Below are 21920 nucleotides of genomic sequence, written 5' to 3'. Positions count from 1 at the left end.
AGATGCAGATATACTTTCTATGTCTTTAGTTAGATGTAGTATATTTGTATTATCTGCTGTGCATATTTCTATGGATTTTATTTCAGATCTTCCGGTTTCCCAGAGGATGTCGGTTATCTGGGTGGTTTGTGACCAGTTTTCTAAGATGGTTCATTTGGTGCCTTTGCCTAAATTGCCTTCCTCTTCTGATTTGGTTCCGTTGTTTTTTCAGCATGTGGTTCGTTTGCACGGTATTCCGGAGAATATTGTGTCCGACAGAGGTTCCCAGTTTGTTTCTAGGTTTTGGCAGGCCTTTTGTGCTAGGCTGGGCATTGATTTGTCTTTTTCTTCCGCATTTCATCCTCAGACAAATGGCCAGACCGAGCGAACTAATCAGACTTTGGAAACTTATTTGAGATGCTTTGTGTCTGCTGATCAGGATGATTGGGTGGCTTTCTTGCCATTGGCCGAGTTTGCCCTTAATAATCAGGCTAGTTCGGCTACCTTGGTTTCGCCCTTCTTTTGTAATTTTGGTTTTCATCCTCGTTTTTCTTCGGGGCAAGTTGAACCTTCTGATTATCCTGGTGTGGATTCTGTGGTTGACAGGTTGCAGCAGATTTGGGCTCATGTGGTGGACAATTTGGTGTTGTCTCAGGAGGAGGCTCAGCGTTTTGCTAACCGTCGTCGGTGTGTTGGTTCCCGGCTTCGGGTTGGGGATTTGGTCTGGTTGTCTTCCCGTCATGTTCCTATGAAGGTTTCTTCCCCTAAGTTTAAGCCTCGGTTTATTGGTCCTTATAGGATTTCTGAGATTATCAATCCGGTGTCTTTTCGTTTGGCCCTTCCGGCCTCTTTTGCCATCCATAATGTTTTCCATAGATCTTTGTTGCGGAAAAATGTGGTGCCCGTTGTTCCCTCGGTTGATCCTCCTGCTCCTGTGTTGGTTGATGGGGAGTTGGAGTATGTGGTTGAGAAGATTTTGGATTCTCGCTTTTCGAGGCGGAGGCTTCAGTACCTTGTCAAATGGAAGGGTTATGGCCAGGAGGATAATTCTTGGGTTTTTGCCTCTGATGTCCATGCTGCTGATTTGGTCCGTGCCTTTCATCTGGCTCGTCCTGATCGGCCTGGGGGCTCTGGTGAGGGTTCGGTGACCCCTCTTCAAGGGGGGGTACTGTTGTGAATTCTGCTCTTGGGCTCCCTCCGGTGGTTGTTGGTGGTAGTGCAGTTGTCTTGGGGTTGTAATCCAGGGCAGGTGTTTCTGCTGATTTCAGCTCTATTAGGTATTTAGGTGTGCAGGATCCATGAGTCCTTGCCAGTTGTCCATTTTTCTTGGAGGGATTGCATCTCTCTCTGGCTCCTCATGCCCTGCTGCCAATTCAGCTAAGATAAGTGTCTGGTTTTTTGTCTCTGTGCACACATGCAGTGTGCTTTGCAATTCAGTGCAATTCATTGTGTTTTTGTCCAGCTTAGACTTTGTTTGGATTTTTCAGTCATGCTGGATTCTCAGGAGATGCAGATATACTTTCTATGTCTTTAGTTAGATGTAGTATATTTGTATTATCTGCTGTGGATATTTTTAGGATTTTAATACTGACCGCTTAGAATTCTGTCCTATCCTTTTCTATTTAGCTAGAAGTGCCTCTTGTGCTAAATCCTGTTTTTCTGCCTGCGTGTGTTTTTCCTCTTATACTCACAGTCAATATTTGTGGGGGGCTGCCTATCCTTTGGGGTTCTGCTCTGAGGCAAGATAGAATTCCCATTTCCATCTATAGGGGTATTTAGTCCTCTGGCTGTGTCGAGGTGTCTAGGACGTGTTAGGTACATCCCACGGCTACTTCTAGTTGCGGTGTTAGTTTAGGGTTTGCGGTCAGTACAGGTACCACCTACTCCTGAGAAAGTCTCTCATGCGGCTCCAAGGTCACCGGATCATAACACTACCCCTAGGCTAAAAGCAAAGAGGGTGCAGTTGCAAAATCCTGATGAAACAACCACTCACACACCTATCATCTATGGGGAGTGGTTGTACATAGTGTTGAGCATTCCGATACCGCAAGTATCGGGTATCGGCCGATACTTGCGGTATCGGAATTCTGATACCGAGTTCTGATATTTTTGTGATATCGGAAGTTCCCAGTGTATGGTTCCCAGGGTCTGGAGGAGAGGAGACTCTCCTTCAGGCCCTGGGATCCATATTCATGTAAAAAATAAAGAATTAAAATAAAAAATATGGATATACTCACCCGTCCAGCGGCCCCTGGACCTTACCGCTGTTAACCGGCAGCCTCCGTTCCTAAGAATGAGGAGTTTAGGACCTGCGATGACGTCGCGGCTTGTGATTGGTCACGTGAGCGGTCACATGAGCGGTCACGCGACCAATCACAAGCCGTGACATCAGCCGCGACGTCATCTAAGGTCCTAAACTCCTCATTCTTAGGAACGGAGGCTGCCGGTTAACAGCGGTAAGGTCCAGGGGCCGCCGGACGGGTGAGTATATCCATATTTTTTATTTTAATTCTTTATTTTTTACATGAATATGGATCCCAGGGCCTGAAGGAGAGTTTCCTCTCCTTCAGACCCTGGGAACCATCCAGGATACCTTCCGATACTTGAGTCCCATTGACTTGTATTGGTATCGGGTATCGGTATTGGCGATATCCGATATTTTTCGGGTATCGGCCGATACTATCCGATACCGATACTTTCAAGTATCGGAAGGTATCGCTCAACACTAGTGTACAGTATTATAAGTGCACATAGATAAGGGTGTATATACCGCCATTCACACAGATACTGGTAGGTGCGTGAGGGGATATTTCATCAGTATTTTGCATTGTGGCGCTGCTGAATCCTGTAGTGCATTAATTTTGTATTCTTGTTTAGCTAAATACGATGCAAATTTTGTGTGAATTTTTTTCATTATCATCACAGCTAGGATTACAATGAAAAGTAACACCTCAAATAAATAACATTTTTAGTTTTATTCATATGACGCCAATATATTACGCAGCACCGTATAATCAGAGGGTATATATACAAACAATATCAGACATTACAGAGTAACGCATAATATAACAAATTAATCTGGAGGAATGAGAACCCTGCTCACAAGAGTTTACAATCTATGAGGGAATAGGGGTGACACAAGAGATAAAAAGTGCTTGTATTGTATAGTAAAGCCATATTTTATAATACATAAAAGTATTCATAAAAGTTGCATAAATCAGTCACCAGCCAGTATCTGAATACGTTCAGATATGAAGTGCTGCTGAGTACATGAAATGTGTGGCAATAGATGATAGGACCAGATTCTTGGAAAAATGGTAGTTAGGGATAACTGAGAAGTTTGGCACCATGGTGGCTCAGTGGTTAACACTGTTGATTTGCATCGCTGGGGTCCTGGGTTCAAATCCCACCAATGACAATATCTACAAAGTATTTGTATGTCTTCCCATGTTTGTGTGGTTTTGTGGCGTAACTAGCCTTCAATGGGCCCTGGTGCGAAATTTGGACCTATGCACTGGTGGGTGGGATCTCGTAGCTTTCTAAATTCTATAAGGACATACTGTATGTGTTTCCCCACTCCCCCATTATTTAGTAATGTCCCCCATCCTGGATCCTTTCCAGGTATATACATCCCTCATCCTGGTATATATGTCCCCCTAGGTATATATATCCTAAATCCTGCGCCCCTTCAAGATATATATATATGTCCCCATCCTGGTATACTGCATATGTCTCTCCTTCCATGGTCGATCCTTTTATATATGTCCCCCGTTCTCCCCAGTTCTTTAATGCATAACAATAAACGGTTCTACTCACCTTCCCCCATTTTCTCAGCGGGCAGAGGCCAGCAGCTGACTTCAGCATGCAAGTAGCGCGAAGGGCATGACGCTACTGCCATGCGCCACAAGTGACATGCATACTGATGTCAGCTGCCAGGCTCTGATGGCCGGCAGCATGTATTGTGGTGCAGGGACCCATCAGATCTCTGTGGAGCAATGCATTTCAGATGAATGTCAATCTTTCTGTGACCGCAATAGTTACGCTTCAGCTGATAGGGAATTCAGATTGTGAGCCCCAATGGGAACAGCGATGACAATATCTGAAAAGTGCTGTGGAATACGATGGTACTGTATAAGTAAGCATCATAAAAAAGTTGAACTAGTAAGATGAAGGGACAGGCCAACCTAAACAGTTTTTTTAATGGCACACTTAAAACTGTGGACATTGGGAATTAACTGCATTATCTGCGGTAGTGCATTAAAGAAAACTGGTGCAGCATGAGAGAAGTCTTGAAGACCAGAGTAAGAGATGAGGATTATGCAAAATGTTAGTCGCAGGTCATTAGAATGGAAAGTAGGGACAAAGATGAGGGAGGGTGGTGCAGAACTGTGGAGAGCTTTGTGGGTGAGTCTGCTAAGTCTATGTTGCATTCTGTAGCAAATGGGCAACCAGTGCAATGACAGGCATGGATTGGAGGGAGGCATCAGTTTAGCGGCAGGACAGAAATATTATCCTGACTGCTACATTTAGGATAGGTTTCGGAGGAGTGAGATTTGAGGAAGGAAGATCGATTAGTAGAAAGTTGCAGTAGTGAAAACTGGAATAAATCAGAGCAAAACTAAAGGCACATTCAGACGTACGTGCAAATTGATCTGAGATTGGACCGCAATACACAAACTGGCCAAGGCTCTCCCGGTCCGAACATGACAGCTTCATGTATTTCTATAAGTCAGTCATGCTCGGGTCGGGAGAGCCGCGGCCAGTCTGTGCATTGCGGTTCAATCTCTGACTACTTTACACGGATATCTGAATAAACCTTAAAGAGTTTTTGCCGTTTTGAAGATAAGAAAAGAGTTGATTCTAGAGATACTTTTGAGGTACAGGTGACATGAGCGAGCAAGTGAGCAGATATAGGGAGTAAAGCATACTGCTAGGAAGTTATGATAGAACCACACATGGTAATGGCAATATTGGATTAAGGTAGATTTCTAGAAGGAGGAAACACAAGAAGTTCAGTTTTAGAAATATTCAGATTGAGATATAGGGAGGACATGATTTTAGAGACAGTGGAAAATCATTGGTATTTTGTAGTTACGATGTGTAAGTAATGTCAGATGATGTATAAATTGGTGTGTTCAGCATAGAGATGGTACTAAAAAACAAATCTGCTGATGGTTTGTACACTAGGGGCAAGGTATAGAGAAGAGGGGAGGGGGCCTAAGAACCCTGAGGAATGCCAACTCTAAGGTGAAGAGGAGAGCATGAAGAGCCGGCACACACCGACATCAGACACACAGATAGGAGAACCAAGAGAGAATAGTATCTTTGAGACAGATAGCATAGTGAGGTGGAGTTGGTGGTCCATGGTGTCAAAGGTCCATGGTGTCAAATGCTGCAGAGATCCAGGAGAATCAGCAGAGAGTAGTGGATATTAGATTTAGCTGTTAGTAATAACAGCTGGAGAGAAAGCCTGAAGGAGGTGTGAGGGAATAGAGTTTCTGGTCCAAGAAGCAGGGACAGAAAAAGTGAGGAGTCTGGTAACTTCTTCTGTGACCAGCTCAAAGGCGTAAAGTAAACTTGATGAAATGCAGATAGGAAGAGGTTCCATGCTATTAGGAGATGGAAACAATTTGCTGTTGGATATGGTCAATTTATTCTTTTAGATCAGTTGCCAGATTGTACTTTACCACTAAGAAGGGAGTAAAATCTGTCAAATTATTATAATTTATTTATATAGCTCCATTGGTTCCATGGTGCTGTACATGAGAAGGGGTTACATACAAATGACAGATATTACTTACAGTAAGAAAACTAACAATTACAGACTGATACAGAGGGGCGAAGACCCTGCCCTTGCGGGCTTATATTCTACAGGGTGGTGGGGAAGGAGACAATAGGTTGACGGTTGCAGGAGCTCCGATGTTAGCGAGGCGGTAGCTTCGGTAGTGGTGAGGAGGCAGCGGGCTCAGAGCAGGCTGTAGGCTTTCCTGAAGAGGTGGGCTTTCAGGTTCCACCTGAAGGATCCAATGTGGTTGATAGTCGGACGTGTTGGAGCAAAGAATTCCAGAGGATGACTCAATGAGTCATTTTGGTTACTGGATAAGGGTATTATGAGGGTGGAGAATACTTTTTTGGCAAAGCGAAAAACATAATTATATATTTTAAACATAAACTTATAATGGATTAAGTCTTCTGGTAAATGTGATTTTCTCCACCTAAAGCCTCGCTGAAGAAAATGTGTTACCGCTGTATAATAGGGTTGCAATCATTTGTATCAGTGTGTTCTGTGTGTAGGGATATGCTATTTCATTGAGGGCTCTTTTGAGTGTCTTGCATTTACTCTATAGACAGATGATAAAACTAAATGACTCTTGTGAAAGATTCATTGTCACAGCTATCTCTGCTCCACATCGCTTGACAATCACTTTTGCCAATGCTCATTAGATGCTTCAATATCTTAATTTATACTTACTTTGTAATGTCTTCACATCCTGTTCGGTCCAGATGTGTCCAGATCCCAGAATTCCAAGTGGCGGAAGTTCACCGACCTCCATATTGGGACACTCAAGTGCTGGGTGTCTCAATATGGAAACTGCTGGTGGTACCAGCCTCTTGTGTGGTACCACCAGTGGAACACCGTCGCACCACACACACATACACTGTATATGCCGTACGCTGCACATACACACATTGTATACACCGTGCGCAGCCTCTTGCGTGGTACCACCAGCGGAACACCGTCACGAACACGCAGCCGCCGGGATTAGCCGAATGATTCACTGACCGCCGCCATCTTTGTACAGGAGGAGTGCATGCGCAGTTTTAATGTGACCACCGCTATCTGTTTGCACAAAGATGGCGGCGGTCTGATTTACTGCGCCTGGGCGAAAAGCCTGCCCCCATCATGACATTACCTCCCTCCAGATGCGATAGCATCGGGCCTACATCTAGTAAAAGATATGTCTAATCCTTAAAATGTACATGTGGATTTTCTGAAAGAACAGGAAATATGAGTCTAGAATAGTCGCAGTGGCTAGTATGACAATATAAATTGTTTTTTAATACAAATCATTTTATACAAAAAAAAACCATTACAAAAAATTGTTAAAGTATACACATAATATGAAAGACTGATTGAAACATTAGGTTATTTTCTGATGACATTCAAATAATAACATGTTGCTGAAATGTAGATCCCAGGGCCGGGATAAAGCGTAGGCAGAGTAGGCACCTGCCTAGGGCATTACCTCTTGTCTTAGGGGAGCGCCCATTGAAAAAATTGCTCAATGCATGCGGCCACCCGGCACCTTCCTCCGGTCACAGACATTCAGCACATCGATGGCCGGGGCATCAGTCACTGACACCACTCATCCCTCTCTCTGCCTGCACCCCGGTCGTCGCTCCTTCTCTGCACTCAATTGCATTCACGTCTGTCAATTGTTGTCGGCGCTGCCTGGAAAAGGAGCAGAGGAGCTGTAATCAGCCCCGTGCTCCACTCGGATCTCCTGCAAAACGTAGGCCACTTCCGACATCAACCCTGCTGTAAAAAACGCACGCAGAGAGCATCGGATGGTACAATGAAGTGACGTCATCATGCCATCCAGCGTCCACTGCTGTACTAGAAAATAGAGGAGACAGTAGACAGGGAGCCTGGATTCAGTGAGTGTAAGTTTTTTTTATTGTTATATTACTGTGAACAGGGCATAAAATGAGGGACTCTGCAAATGGGGGGATAAAATGAGGGCCTGTGCAGGTCTGGGGCATAAAATGAGGGGCTGTGCAAATGTAGGGGGAAAAATGAGGGCCTGTGCAGATGGAGGGAAGAAAATGAGGGGCTGTGCAGATATGGGGGAAATAAAATGAGAGGCTGTGCAGATGGGGGAATAAAATGAGAAGCTGAGCAGAGGGGGGATACAATGAGGGGCTGCGCAGGTGGGGGATTAAAATGAGGGGCTGGGCAGATGGGGAAATACAATGAGGGGCTGTGCAGATGGGGAAATACAATGGGGGGCTGTGCAGGGGGCATAAAATGAGGGACTGTGTGGGGGGCATAAGATAAAGCACTTTGCAGGGGGGCATAAAATGTGGGGCTGTGCAGAGGGGCATAAAATGAGGAAGTGCAGGGGGCATGAAATGAGGGGCCATGCGGGGGACCATTAAATGAGAGGCTGTGTGGGGGGGCATGATATGAGGGGCTGTGCATTTGGGCCATGAAATGAGGACTTTGCGAGGGGACAGTAAAGAATATAAGGAGCTATGGTGACCATACTGTATATGCGGCTGTGGAGGACATTATACTGGGGGCTGTGGTGACCACACTGGATTGGGTGCTTTTGTGAATATCACATGGTTTGAGGGCCATAACACTGTATGGGGTGCTGTGGGTGCCATCATAGTATACATAGGTGGCTGTTTTGGACATCATACTATTTATGGGGGGGGCTGAGGTGGGCATCATATTGTATATGGGGGCTATGGTGGACATCATACTATATAAGGGGAGCTGTGGTGGTGACCACAGTATATATTGGCGACTTGTTGTGGATATCATACCATGTGGGCGGCTGTAGAGACCATCATACTGTGTAGGGGGACAGTGTGAGGAGTGGTTACAGTTTGAGTAGGGCAGCATGGTGAGCAATGAGGACAATGAGTGTGAAAAGGGGCACAGAATGGATATAGAGAGGAGACAGCGTGAAATGCAGGCAATATGTATGGAGAGGGGTTAGCATGGCGGGGGGACAGTGTGGAGATATAGAAAGTGTAATGGAAAATTAGAGAGGGGACAGTGATGGTATACGCTGTGGTTCATAAGGGCGGATAGTGTAGCAGTTATACCTGATAATGGCAGACAGCGTGGAGGCCACATACCATAGTTATATTATTTAGGACATAATATAGACAGATTATTTTATGCAGAGGGCATTTTAGTAACACTCTTATTTCTAAGTGCACTGTGTGGGGATGTGCTGCAAAAGACCGGAGAAGAGGGATGTCTGCAGAGATTAGCTGTGAATGTCAAAAGTCATCATGGCATATAGGCAAGATGGAGATGAAAAGAAACGATTCCAGAGAAGATGGTATCTACAAGGTACCCAGATGTAAATTTTTATTTGTGATATTGACTAATTCTCTTCAGAACTGTGGTTCCTGTATGGTCGGTAGTCTGATAATGGATATTAACAACAACTCCCAGTATCTCCTTACCATTGTTAAGGACACACTGAGAGTTGTAGGGTTGTAGGTTCATGCAATACAATTGTTTATGGGGCTGATATTATATTACAATTGATCGTTATACGAAGCTTGATTCTTGTATTCAAGTACTTTTGGTTCTGGTGATGTATTCATGTAATGATGGAGGTTCTGGTGACGTATTAATTTACTGATAATGGTTCTGGTGATGTATTCATGTACTGATGGTGGTTCTGATGACGTATTTATTTACTGATGATGATTCTGGTGACATATTCATGTACTATTGATGGCTCTGGTGCTTTAACTATGTACTGATGATGATTTTTTGGCTTTGTATTCATGTACTGATGATGGTTCTCATGATGAATATGTCACCAGAATAATCATCACTACATGAATACAGCACCAGAATCATCACTACATGAATACGTCACCAGAACCACTATCAGTTTTGAGCAAGCTGTGTTTGTTGCATGACGGAGGCAAAAACCATCATACTTATCCCTTTATCTATAATGGGATCCATTTATTTTTCATTAGCGTATCTGCCAAATACCGAACACCTTAATTGAAACCAAATGGCCCCGATTATAATTACTCTTTGTTAGTTTCCATTGCTTTCCTTGGGTTCTACATTTAAAACATAGGACGTCAGGGATGAATGTCGTTTTTTTTTCCATGTATTGTATAAATGGTCCTCAAAAAATGATTGATTCTACATGTACCGTATTTTCCGGCGTATAAGACGACTGGGCGTATAAGACGACTCCCCAACTTTTCCAGTTAAAATATAAAATCTTTTTAAAAGTCGGGGGTCTTCTTATACACCGTATGTCGTCTTATAGGGCTGTGACTAATGTGCCTTTTGGGAAGGGGGGGAGTGGTCCTGATGACAACGAGGGGGCGTCTCACAGGAAAGTGAGTATCCCCCATTACCTGATCGTAGCGCTGCAGCGTGGGGTCTCTGCTGGGAGCGGCGGCTGCTGTGCTATGGGGCGGCGGCTCCTCTTCTGCAGTGTGGGGCCTCTGTGCTGTGGGGTGGCGGCGGCGTATCTTCATGCAGTCGGGGCTCCTCCGGCATCTCATTAAAGCCTGGAGGCCCCGCCGGCAGCTCCATCGGTGTAATGCGGTGGCCTCCGGGAAAATGGCCACTGCTCAGATTCAGATCTCGTCCCGAGATCTTGGGAGATGAGATCTGAATCTGAGCAGCGGCCATTTTCCCGGAGGCAGCTCAATAGGTGTTATGCGGTGGCCTCCGGGAAAATGGCCGCTGGGGGCAGCGCATGCTCAGACTCAGATCTCGTCCCGAGATCTCGGGACACGAGATCTGAATCTGAGCAGCGGCCATTTTCCCGGAGGCCACCGCATTGCACCGATTGAGCTGCCGGCGGGGCCTCCGGGCTTTAGCGAGATGCCGGAGGAGCCCCAATTGCATGAAGATATGCCGCCGCCGCCCCACAGCACAGAGGCCCCACACTGCAGAAGAGGAGCCGCCGCCGCCCCACAGCACAGCCGCCGCCGCTCCACAGCACAGCCGCTGCCGCTCCCAGCACAGAGACCCCACGCTGCAGCGCTACGATCAGGTAATGGGGGATAGTCCACGCACTTTCCTGTGAGACGCTGCCTCGTCGTCAGCAGGACCACTCCCCCCCCCACCCACCATATATACCGGCGTACAAGGCGATACCCGGCGTATAAGACGACCCCCGACTTTTAAGAAGATTTTCAGGGGTTAAAAAGTCGTCTTATACGCCTGAAAATACGGTAACTTTGAAACTGTGCTCCCTAAAGTACACCCCTTTTTTCTCACTTTATATTGTTTTTTTGTGAAAAAGATAACAATTCTAGTGGGATTGGTCATCAGTGGGGGAGATGCATTGGGGGTTCTGTTACCTTAGTATCTGACCCATTCCTTTGCTTTAGAGCAGGTGGGGGGACATTGGCTTCATCTGTCTAGGGCACCAAAATACTTTGTCCCGGCCCTGGTAACCCCACTAGAGGGAGCTGAGAAGATTATTGCACAGTGTTACCTACTGGGATTAATAATAAGTTAGTTATCGATTACACCCATGTCAGGGACATGAAACTCTCCATCACAAAAGCAAAGCTTTGACCACTAGGCAGTTATATTAAAAAAATGAATCTACACAGATATATGCACATGATGATAAAAAGAGTAAGAACATTGTTATTATCAGTTACTGTGGAAACTAATAAGTCTCAATATTTTGTATTATTATTATTATGCAAAGATAATTTCTCAATAAAAAGTATTTATCCAGTCATACAGAAACATAATGATAACAAGCAATGATGTGCTAATGAAATGTTATGGCAGCTTATGCTTTGTAAGTAGTAAAGGTTTAGCCAATTTCATAACCTCTTGGTATATGAGCCATGACCTAGATAAACCTCTGACATATGAAATTGCAAAGTTCATAGAAGGCACTCCTTTAATGACATGTCACGGTTGTCAAGGCCAGTCCTTTTTACCTCCGGCATACCAGCCATAGTCATTTCATTAACTCATTAAACTCCCAGACTCAATTTTGTGAAGTCCCCCAACCATAGAAGTTAGAGGCAAATAGGAATACCTATGTATCTATTAATAAGCTAATAATATTCACAATTTGATGTTCGAAAATAGGTTGCCTGTATCCTGTAGACATATCGATGAATATAAATAGGATATGCCATGAATTTCTTATTACTGACAGTACCTAATTAAGTCATCCTTTCTTCTAATAGCGCCATTCCCAACCAGACACGGTGTAGAACCAACAACAATGCTCCATTAACAATAGTTGCACACGTAGACAATGCTCCTGGTCAGCTGAAGTGACACCGCTTTTGTTCTTAGGATCAGTAGCAACCCCAGAGACAAGATTCCAAAGGAATGTCATATTTATAGTCCATTTCTTTGTATTCAGTATATATACTGTATAATTATATGCCAGAATTGTCCATGTGACTTATGCATAACTAATATTACTAATTTTTCACTTCGAAGGTGAAAGCTATTAGCAGCTTCATTATTAATTAATATATCATCAGAAAATGACCTAATGTTAAAATCAGATTTTACTATTAAATGTATTTGTAATTTTTTTTGTATTATTTTTCATATCATGTTCTGTTTTGAAAAAAAATATAGAAATCTTGCAATTTTCACACTGGCCACTTAGGCTTTTTAGAAGTTTAATTATCATTACAGATTGGGTTACAATGACAGGTAACATCTCAATACACAGCTGATATCACAGGATCCACAACTCACAATAGCTGATGTCACAGCTTTCCCTCCCTTCATAATGACCTTTTGCACACACTCATTAGATGCTTCAATACAATGGAATAGGGTTTGAGACGGTTTATTGTGGCTAATGTACATGTCATTTTCTTGAAAGAACAGGAAGCTGGAGTCTAGATTAGTTAGTGTTCAGTGTGAAAATAACATATCTAATACCATATCTAAAATATGTAATATTTTTTTAAATTCAGATAGTGAAGTGAAAAATAAAAAAAATAAACCATAATTTTTAAAACTTTAACGACTTGATTTAAATATTGGATCATTTTCTGATTACACATTTCTTTTAATACAAATGAATGTTTTGCTGCATTCAGTCCAGCAAAATTGAAAGTTTACATATCCCCTCCACAAAGGTGTACGAACATGTAACAAATGACCAACACAATTAATAATATTACAATGCTAGTATACTATGTGTAGATGTTTAAACGGTCCTTGAACAAGGAGTATAATGGAGAGCAGATAATCTTTATAATATTAAGGGATAACAATAATTGCATTCTTCATTATCAAGCATGGCAATGGTCGAGATTACACAGCCTATACTACAGCACATAAGTATGCCGAAAAATACATGAAAATGCAAATGAGGAAAACATTAAAAGGCCAAAATACAATGACAACAGTACAGATATTTCCCATAGGAAAAATATAACATACAGAGCTTTCTGCATCTTTTAAAACACATCACACTGTGGATTCTGAAATTCCTTGGTACAGAGGTCATTTTCTTGGCACTTGAATGAACCATGAGGCTCTAGAGGGTAACAAGTCTTGTGTGGCACATTTTTGGCGATGGACAGTCTCTAGGCTTATGAATTATATATATCTGGCACTGTAGTTGGATCTTGCAGCTCAGATGATGCCACTATCTATAATAGAAGAAAAAACATAACATTTACTTATACTTTGTAAACAAACGTTTATTCGTTTCATAAATATTCAATTACCGTAACTTTATTTTCAGAAGCACCTAAGGGTTCAATGTGCTCACCACACATCTAGATCAGTTCCCTGAGGAGTCTAGTTTCCAAAATGGTGTCACTTGTGGGGATTTTCATTGTTTAGGCACATCAGGGGCTCTCCAAACGCAATATGGCATCCACCAATTGTTCCAGCAAATTTTGCATTCAAAAATTCAAATGGCACTCTACATTGTGCCCAAACAGTGGTCAAATGACGCGACATCGCTAGCGCACGCCCAATGTGGGCGGGCGCTAGCGACGCGCTCACCATTATAGGCTATGGCGGCGTTAACGGACTACGTTAACACCGCGTTATGCCGCGGTGTAACGTAGTCCGTTAAACGCGGTCACATAACGCAATGTGACCCTAGCCTAATAAACTTCTTGAATGTGGTTTTGAGCACCTTGAGGGGTGCAGTTTTTAGAATGGTGTCACTTTTGGGTATCTTCTATCATATAGACCCCAAATGTGATGTGGTCCCTAAAAAAAAAAATGGTTCTGTAAATTTTGCTGGAAAAATGAAAAATCGCTGGTCAAATTTTAACCCTTATAACTTTCTAATAAAAAAAAATGTTGGTTCCAAAATTGTGTGGATGTAAAGTAGACATGTGGGAAATGTTATTTATTAACTATTTTGTGTGACATATCTTTGTGATTTAAGGGCATGAAAATTCAAAGTTGGAAAATTGCAAAATTTTACAAATTTTCATCAAATTTCCATTTTTTTCACAAATAAACACAAGTCATAGAGAAGAAATTTTACCACTATCATGAAGTACAATGTGTCACAAAAAAAAAACAATCTCAGAATCACCAGGATCTGTTGAAGAATTTCAGAGTTATTACCTCGTAAAGTGACAGTGGTCAGAATTGTAAAAATTGGCCGGGGCATTAACGTACAAACCAGCTTCGGGGTAAAGAGGTTAATAGTGTTTTTTCACAAGACAGGTTCCCTTTAAGTTTAAGTCCAGTTGGAAATTTAGACTAAAACACTGTGTTAATCAATTATACTTGGCAGGCCTGTTTGAAATAGTTCTATCGATTGTAAATCCTGACAGCTACAGCTGTTTGCTTACTTAGTTGCATATACAGACCTGGCAAAAATTAAGAGACCACTGCAAAATGTCTGATTTTTCTCTTTATAGGTATATTTTTGAGTAATATGTAAATTGTTAATTTATTCTATAAACTTCTGACAATGTCTCCGAATTTCCAAGCAATGCATTTTGTATTTTTTTTTTTGAAAAGGAGAAATGGTAAACACTAAAAAAAAAATAACCAGTGACCTCAAATAATGCAAAGAAAACAGGTTCATAATCATTTAGAAACAACAATACTAATGTTTTATCTCAGGAAGAGTTCAGAAATCAATATTTTGTGGAATAACCATGAGTTTTAATCACAGCTTTCATGCGTCTTGGCATGCTTTCCACCAGTCTTTCACACTGCTTCTAGAGCAAAAATGTAAGCAGTTCTTCTTTGTTTGATGGCTTGTGACTATCCATCATCCTCTTGATTACATTCCAGAGGTTTTCAATGAGGTTCAGGTCTGGAGATGGGCTGCCCATGACAGGGTTTTGATGTGGTGGTCTTTTAATTTTTGTCAGAGCTGTAAATTCCATAAACTTTCATAAAAAATCTACAGTATATGGGCTTTTTTGGTAAACCATTGTATTATAAATTTATGCTTTTCAATATAGCACAGTAAAATTATGAAAAAATTGAAAGATTTTTTAAAAACATCTCGACTCTAAGCGCCACATGCAGAAATGCATGCACTTACACAACTTGGCATCCTATCAATAGGGTTATTAATAGTAGTGTTCCTTTGCAATTGCTAACCAATCACGTCCCAGATGTGATTGATAAGTAACAAGTTCTGATAGCTGGAGGCCCTGGCAGCACATTTAGGTCATAAAGGCTGCTCACAGTAGGACGAGCAACATGAGGCCTCATGTTGTGTTGAGAAATGGCGCATGGGACACTCTGGAAAACTGGCAAAATCACTGGTTTCACCATCAAATCAATATAACTCTGACATGGTTGGAGACCAGAAGCTGGAATTGAGCAATATAAAATGGAATGGAGGTCTATCCTCATTTGCGATGAGTCCCACCTTTTTCTTAAGTGCAACGATTGCAGGAGACTGGTCTGGATACCATGTGATCAATGAGGCCTTCACGAGGAATGTCACACCACTTCTAATCCTGGGATTATGGTGTGGGGTGGCATAATATAGGACAGCCTGACCCCTTTAGTCTTCATTGCAGGTACGCTAACAGCTGAGCATTACATTGATTTGTTTGTGGAATCAGTGGTATGGCCATTTCTTCAAACTGTCCCAGGAGCAGTTTTTCAACATGACAACCTAAGACCACAAGTTGCTTGAGTTACTGTGAGCCAGGGCTACCACTAGGAATTTCGGTGTCCCATACTGGCAAAAATGTTGGGGCCCCCTTGAAACTCCGCCCATGCTCCACACTAACCCCGCCTCCAACCCTCGAACCTTCCACAGTCCCACCACCCTCTCTTGGAAAAACTCCACTTCTGCACCACGTGCTCACCAATCACACAGTAATAGTTCTCATCACCAGAACACATGCATATCAGTTTTGTTTTGGCCAAAAGATTTTTTAATCTGTTACTGCTACAACAAGGTAGACTATTTTGGCAGGGCTCCACTCTACTGTAACTTATTAAACATTTGTTAAAATATCCAGTAGTCCCATCAGCCGATACCAGTGACCAGAGGTGAATTTTATACCTCCAATCACAGCTGCGGGTTCATGATGCCATTTGAACCCTGTCTAACCGGAGGTAATGATTTTACCACCAATCAGAAGTAGTGTTTGCCGTGCTGTCATGCACATGACAGCGTGGCAAACACTAACACTGGATGTTCAGGCCCTCCATTCAAGCGAATGGGGTCCGGGTTCGGGTACTTTTCTGGTACCCAAACTTTTTTTAACTGTTTTGCCGAACCTGAACATACAGGGGTCTGTCCATCTCTAGTTTCAATGCCTCATGCTTTTGTTCTCCTAAGAAATTTACTGCTATGTTTAGCAGTGGATTACTCAACTTAATCCATTGAAAATACATGTACACTTAGCTAAACTGAGTGTACTCATGTGTATTGGGGTATCGGTAGATGTTGCTTTTAGGTGAATTCATGTTTGGCATTCAGTAATTTAGGTGTATAAATTAGCTCTCATAACAATGGCTAGGCACTTTCCATCTTTAAATACAATGCAGGAAGGCGAAAGGTGTAAACTATCCAAAGCTGCGAAAAAATCAACTGTAAGCTAAAATGGTAAAAACCTTTATAATACTTTAAGTTTGATGAAGACACATGCTGTCTGATCTTATTATAAAATTCATGTCTTCAATTGCTCCAGAGCTTTAAATACTCTTCGCTTTGACCAGCTGCTGACCACAACTATATACAGCCTGCCAATCAACCATGATGAATTGTAAAATGTTGCAACAGAAACTTACAGCTCAGTATCTCCCATGGACATTGGTTTCTCCAGTGCTTGCTTTCTTCTCTGAATGCCATCTAGGATTTTTTTGCGTGGTCCAAGTGGGATTCGTATACTTTTGAGGTCATGATCTGAGCAGAGAGTGAGAGCTGCCAGGTCAATCTTCTCATCCTGAAGCAGAGAGACCAGCTCCGACATCTGTAATGAGGCCAAGAAAGTCTCCAATGGAGGGGTGTCTGGTTCCTCATCATCATCTAGTCCTATTTCGTCATCTTCCCATGGTAACTCTTGTTGATTTCTTACCTCCAAGCTGCCAGCGCTGCCGATACTGTCATCTAGACTTGAAGAGCGTTTTAGACGACTGTGTAGCTTCACCTCCTCACCTTCTATATTAAGTGCATTGTCTTCCTGCCTTCCCACACCAAACAGCCCAGTGCTAAGATAGTTTCTTCTGAATACCATGGTGCCAAGTCCTGGTCTAGTAAACAAAGAATCATGTCCAGAGTCTGTACTGACCTCAGACTGGGCTGACTCCACGTGAAGTCCAGGGTCACTTATAGCTCTAGACATTGAATCTTCATGTGAAAACATATCACGAAGGTGTTGGCGACCTCTGTCCCGTGGGCTTGCATAGGTTCCCTGCTTCACAAACATGACGTCATTCCCTAGCTGAAGTCCAGAAAGTGAGCGGACACTTTTCCTACCATCTTCATATATCTTAAAAGTCCCATCATTCTGTTTCCTTCTCTCCAGTTTCTTCTGCATCTTAGTTTTGCCCTTTGTGGTGCCTGCAGCATGTGAATATGGCATGGTGGCAAGCAATGTGGCACTTGGGAGGCGTTGGCTCACAGAGCTGAGAATGGGAGAAAAACGGTAAAAAATTACTACAAAAATATGGTGTTTTTTCACCATGTTTATCATTTTACTTTTAGAAGACAATACGCTGAGGATCAATAACAATAAGCTCTTACAATATTTTAACCATTTTTAGGCTTCTTTTACACTTGCCATGGTTTTGCGGCCCCAATAGATTCCTATGGGACCCCCAAAACGGGCCACATAAATTTGTCAGAGCGCCGTACACCGTATGGCCGTGAGGGCCGTATTTACGGCCGTGAAAAAATATCGAAGCTTGTTTTTGTGGTGCACCGTCATGAACGTATTTTTGCAGATCGCCGTTTTTTTCCCCCTACTTTTTCCCTACTATTGTAAAACCAGAAAAACGGCGATCCACAAGATTTTTGGGTGCTTTTGCAGCAGACCGTAAACATTATGGCAATACGGCCCGCAAAAACAGGCCGCAAAAATCATGGCAAGTGTAAAAGAAGCCTTAACGTCCAAAAATAATGATTTATTCAAGTTATGTGGAAACAGACAGTGGTACATTGGGACCATCAGTGGAAATAATTATTTCGGCCCACCCTCCATCTTAAAGGCAAACCCATCTGAGAGCAGTATGATATAGGGACAGACACCCTGATTACAAAGATATATCACATACTGGGCTGCTTGCTGCTGTTTTGATAAAGCACTGTTTTTGCTGCTGCAGATTTAGCAGTTCTCTGAACCCTGAGCTCTGTATAACCCCATCCACTTCACTGTTTGGCAGCTTTCTGTGTACAATGTGCATATGCAGGAAGCTGCCCAACAGTGGTGCAGACAGGGTTATACAGATCTCGTGAATATGGAAAACTACACAGCAGCAGGTTTACCAGTCCTCTACTTATATAACCTACATCAAGCAGCCCAGTAAGTGACACACAGCTTTAATCAAGGTTTCATAATTTTACATTATGCTACACTTATATTAGGTGGCAAAAATCTGATGATAGCTGCTCTTTAAGAACTCTCATGTCTAGTTGCATCTTAACCCTTCCTGATGTGGCCAATTTCCATTTTTGTGTTTTCGGTTTATTCCTTCCCTTCTTTCCAGAGTCATAACTCTTTTAATTTTCTGTCCAGATAGACATATGAGGGCTTGTCTTTTGAGGGGGAAAAAAATCCAAGTGGGGAAAAATGAAATTCTGACAATGTTTTTAAGAAATTGTTTTTAGGGCATACATTTTATGGTAAAATTGAACTCACAATATGATTCTGCTCATAACCATAATTTCTGGTCAGTAAGAATAAGCAATTCAGGAGGAATAAATATGGTAATTGGGTATTAGGACACGAGTAATGCGTTGCATAGTAATGAGCTATTATAACATATTATTAGATGTTTTATTGGCACAATTCATGCCAGTGAGGCAACCAAATGAAAAATACATTGTTTTTGACATGCAAATAATTAATTACAATGATTGGCATGACTACGAGGCCAATGTGTCAGTGCTTTTATATAAAGCTAGATATGACTTTACTCACTATCTATTTGGTATGAATCTGTCAGTAAGATGAATAGAGATGGGCGGACCCCTGGATGCTCAGGTCCGGCGGGTTTAGCAGGACAGTTAAAAAAAGTTCAGGTTCAGGTACCAGACACGACAGTGCGGCAAACACTGCTTCTGATTGGCGGTAAAATCATTACCGCCGGTCAGAAAGCCGTGTTTCCCATGCTGTAAAATGACTACTGCTACCATCAGCCTATGCCTGCTGCCACTAATAACAGGAAGAGCTGCTGATGGGAGTATTCATCAGCCGGCGTCTGCACTCTAAATAAAAAATTAAATTAAAAAAACGGCATGGGTTCTCCTGTATTTTTGATAACCAGCCAGGCAAAACTGACAGCTGTCAGCATTAGCAAGGCTAGTTATCACAAATAGAGGAGTCCCCACTCTGTTTTTTTAAATTGCTTAAATAAAGCAGACAGCTGGAGGCTGGTATTCTTAGCCTGGTAAGGGGCCCTGATATTGCCCCCCAGCCTAATAACAGCAGAGTGTAGCCACCCAAAAAAAGAAGAGTCTATTAGATGCATCAACTCTGGCACTTTGCACGGCTCTTCCCACTTGCCCTGTAGAGGTGGCAAGTGGGGTTTATATTTGTGGGGTTGAACCCCACTTACCACCACCACAGGTCAAGTGGGAAGAGCCGAGCAAAGTGCCAGAGCAGGCGCATCTAATAGAGGCACCTTTTGAAGGCAGTTGTGGGCTGCTATTTTTAGGCTGGGGGGATCAATATCCATGGCACCTTGCCAACCTGACGAGAAAATAGTGATGGAAAAACTATGCAGATTGATTGTACATGACAGTAGCCAAGGTAGCATGGCTCCAACCAGAGGAATACAGATACAAGGCACTCTACAGGACCCAGCTTAGGGAGGATGACCCTAGCTGGAGAAATGCAGGTCTGCTCCCTTGACCATCACTGAACCCATGGAGACATTAGGAGAAGACAGGTTGGGACAATCATGTCACCTGGCTATATACCTCAATGGACTGTCAGTGTCCTAAGCTTACCTCTCTGTGGGTGCCCGCCAAAAGTGGGGTGCTACTGGTGGGGGATAGTCGGCCCTGAAATCCCCAAAGTCGCAGCTGCTGTAATTCTGACTAGCCAGCAGAAGGATTTTGCGCCATCTTGTGTATTTTCTGGGACTTTTCTATATGTTATTGTCTGTTGGTGGTTCAATAAAGTATTGCTACACTGTTTTACCCTCACCCTCTGTTGTTTGAGTGGTGTTCTATCTATGGGAAAGGAGTACGGGAGTCCAGTGGGATGAGCCATGGTCCACACGATCTTTTTAAATGCAGCAAGGCCAGCGGACGAGACCACCCATTGACCCTCGTGTCTCCACAGATCACATGACTAGCTAAGATGTGCAGCTTAAATAAGCAATGAAAATATATTACACGGCACAGGAGTGTGGTAATATTAAGCAGTTATACATTTTATGGGGTCCATAATACTGTGCAGAGGGCTGTGTGGGGGTCAGTATGCTGTTTGGAAAGCTGGCTGGGGGCAGTTATACTATTTGGAGGGCCAGTGAGGGCCATTATACAATGTGGATGGTTGTATTGAGGCCTTCATACTGAGTGGAGGGTTGTGGAGATCATTATGCTGTATGAATGGTTGTAGTGGGGCCTTCAAACTGAGTGGAGGGGTGTGGGAGCCATTATATTGCATGGAGGCTCACTATGCCATATTAAAGGCTGAGTGGCGATCCCAGTTGGGGCATTATACGGTGTTGGGTTCATCATACTTTGCTGGGGGAGGTTTGTGGGGATGAAGGGTACAGTAGTCATCATACAGTGAGTGTGGAGGGTACTGTGGAGGAATTCACTGTGGAAGTATCATACTGTGTGTCAAGGGGCCAGAACTGACATCATACTTTATGTGGGCAATGAAAGGGCAATCTAGGAGTTTCTATTGGAAGAAAATTACTTTGCAAGCGCTGCAAACTTGTGAGATATGCTGCTCTGTGACCACACTGAATATTAAGGTTTTTTTGGGGGAATAGGTGGCCCAATTAGAACTTCTGCTACGGAGCCTTATGATTTCTATGTACGTCCCTAGTCATGACTCCCTCTGAATGGCATCAGGGCTTTGTTTAAAGTTGGTACCAAAGCACAAGAGGACCTGGGAGGAGTGGTATTATGGAGCAGTAGTTGTTTATATGGTGGCGCCTAATTTTAGGTCTGTATGTATTCTTTTCTCCATCTATGGTTTCTGCACTCTGACTGTAAAAGGAAGTTTTTAGGACCCATATAAAGCCCCATCTAAGAACTTAACTATTTTATTACAAACCATGCAATAGGAGTTTCAATTATTTAAAGAAATATTCACAACTTTTGGCATAATGCTGGAATACGTGCTAACATTATTATCCATGGTATCCAAATTCTAAGACATCTGTCAATCTGCAAGATTAAAGGCCGAGGTTGCTCGCCCATTTTTTCAGTAGTGCAGAACTCCGGCCGCTTATTGTGCAGTAAGTAGGCCGAATGCAGTGCTGACTGAAGAAGTAGGTGTTCAGGGAAAATCTAAAGGAGTTTATGTATTCTGAGGAAACGGGTCAGTCTGAGGATCATTGGCAGTACTTGCACTCC

At 42.8% G+C, this 21920-nt stretch overlaps 1 protein-coding gene across 2 annotated transcripts in view; it reads right to left on the bottom strand.

Annotated features, from left to right (window-relative positions):
- Positions 1–10815: 10815 nt before the first annotated feature.
- The window catches only part of USH1G (USH1 protein network component sans), a 93060-nt gene continuing 81955 nt past the window's right edge, over positions 10816–21920 (bottom strand). The window contains exons 3-4 of one of the 2 annotated variants that reach the window (XM_077251492.1): positions 16952–17788; positions 10816–13362 (exon numbers count right to left, since the gene is read on the bottom strand). In XM_077251492.1, the coding sequence (XP_077107607.1) occupies positions 13359–13362; positions 16952–17788 (841 nt within the window). In that variant the 3' untranslated portion in view covers positions 10816–13358. Of the gene's footprint in view, positions 13363–16947; positions 17789–21920 lie in introns of those variants that run through there. The other variant, XM_077251493.1, reaches the window with a different exon arrangement.

Source organism: Ranitomeya variabilis, chromosome 4 (assembly GCF_051348905.1).
Source record: "Ranitomeya variabilis isolate aRanVar5 chromosome 4, aRanVar5.hap1, whole genome shotgun sequence".
NCBI classification, from domain to species: domain Eukaryota; kingdom Metazoa; phylum Chordata; class Amphibia; order Anura; family Dendrobatidae; genus Ranitomeya; species Ranitomeya variabilis.
Note: the sequence above shows the minus strand (reverse complement) of the source record. Positions and strands in the feature narration are given on the sequence as shown.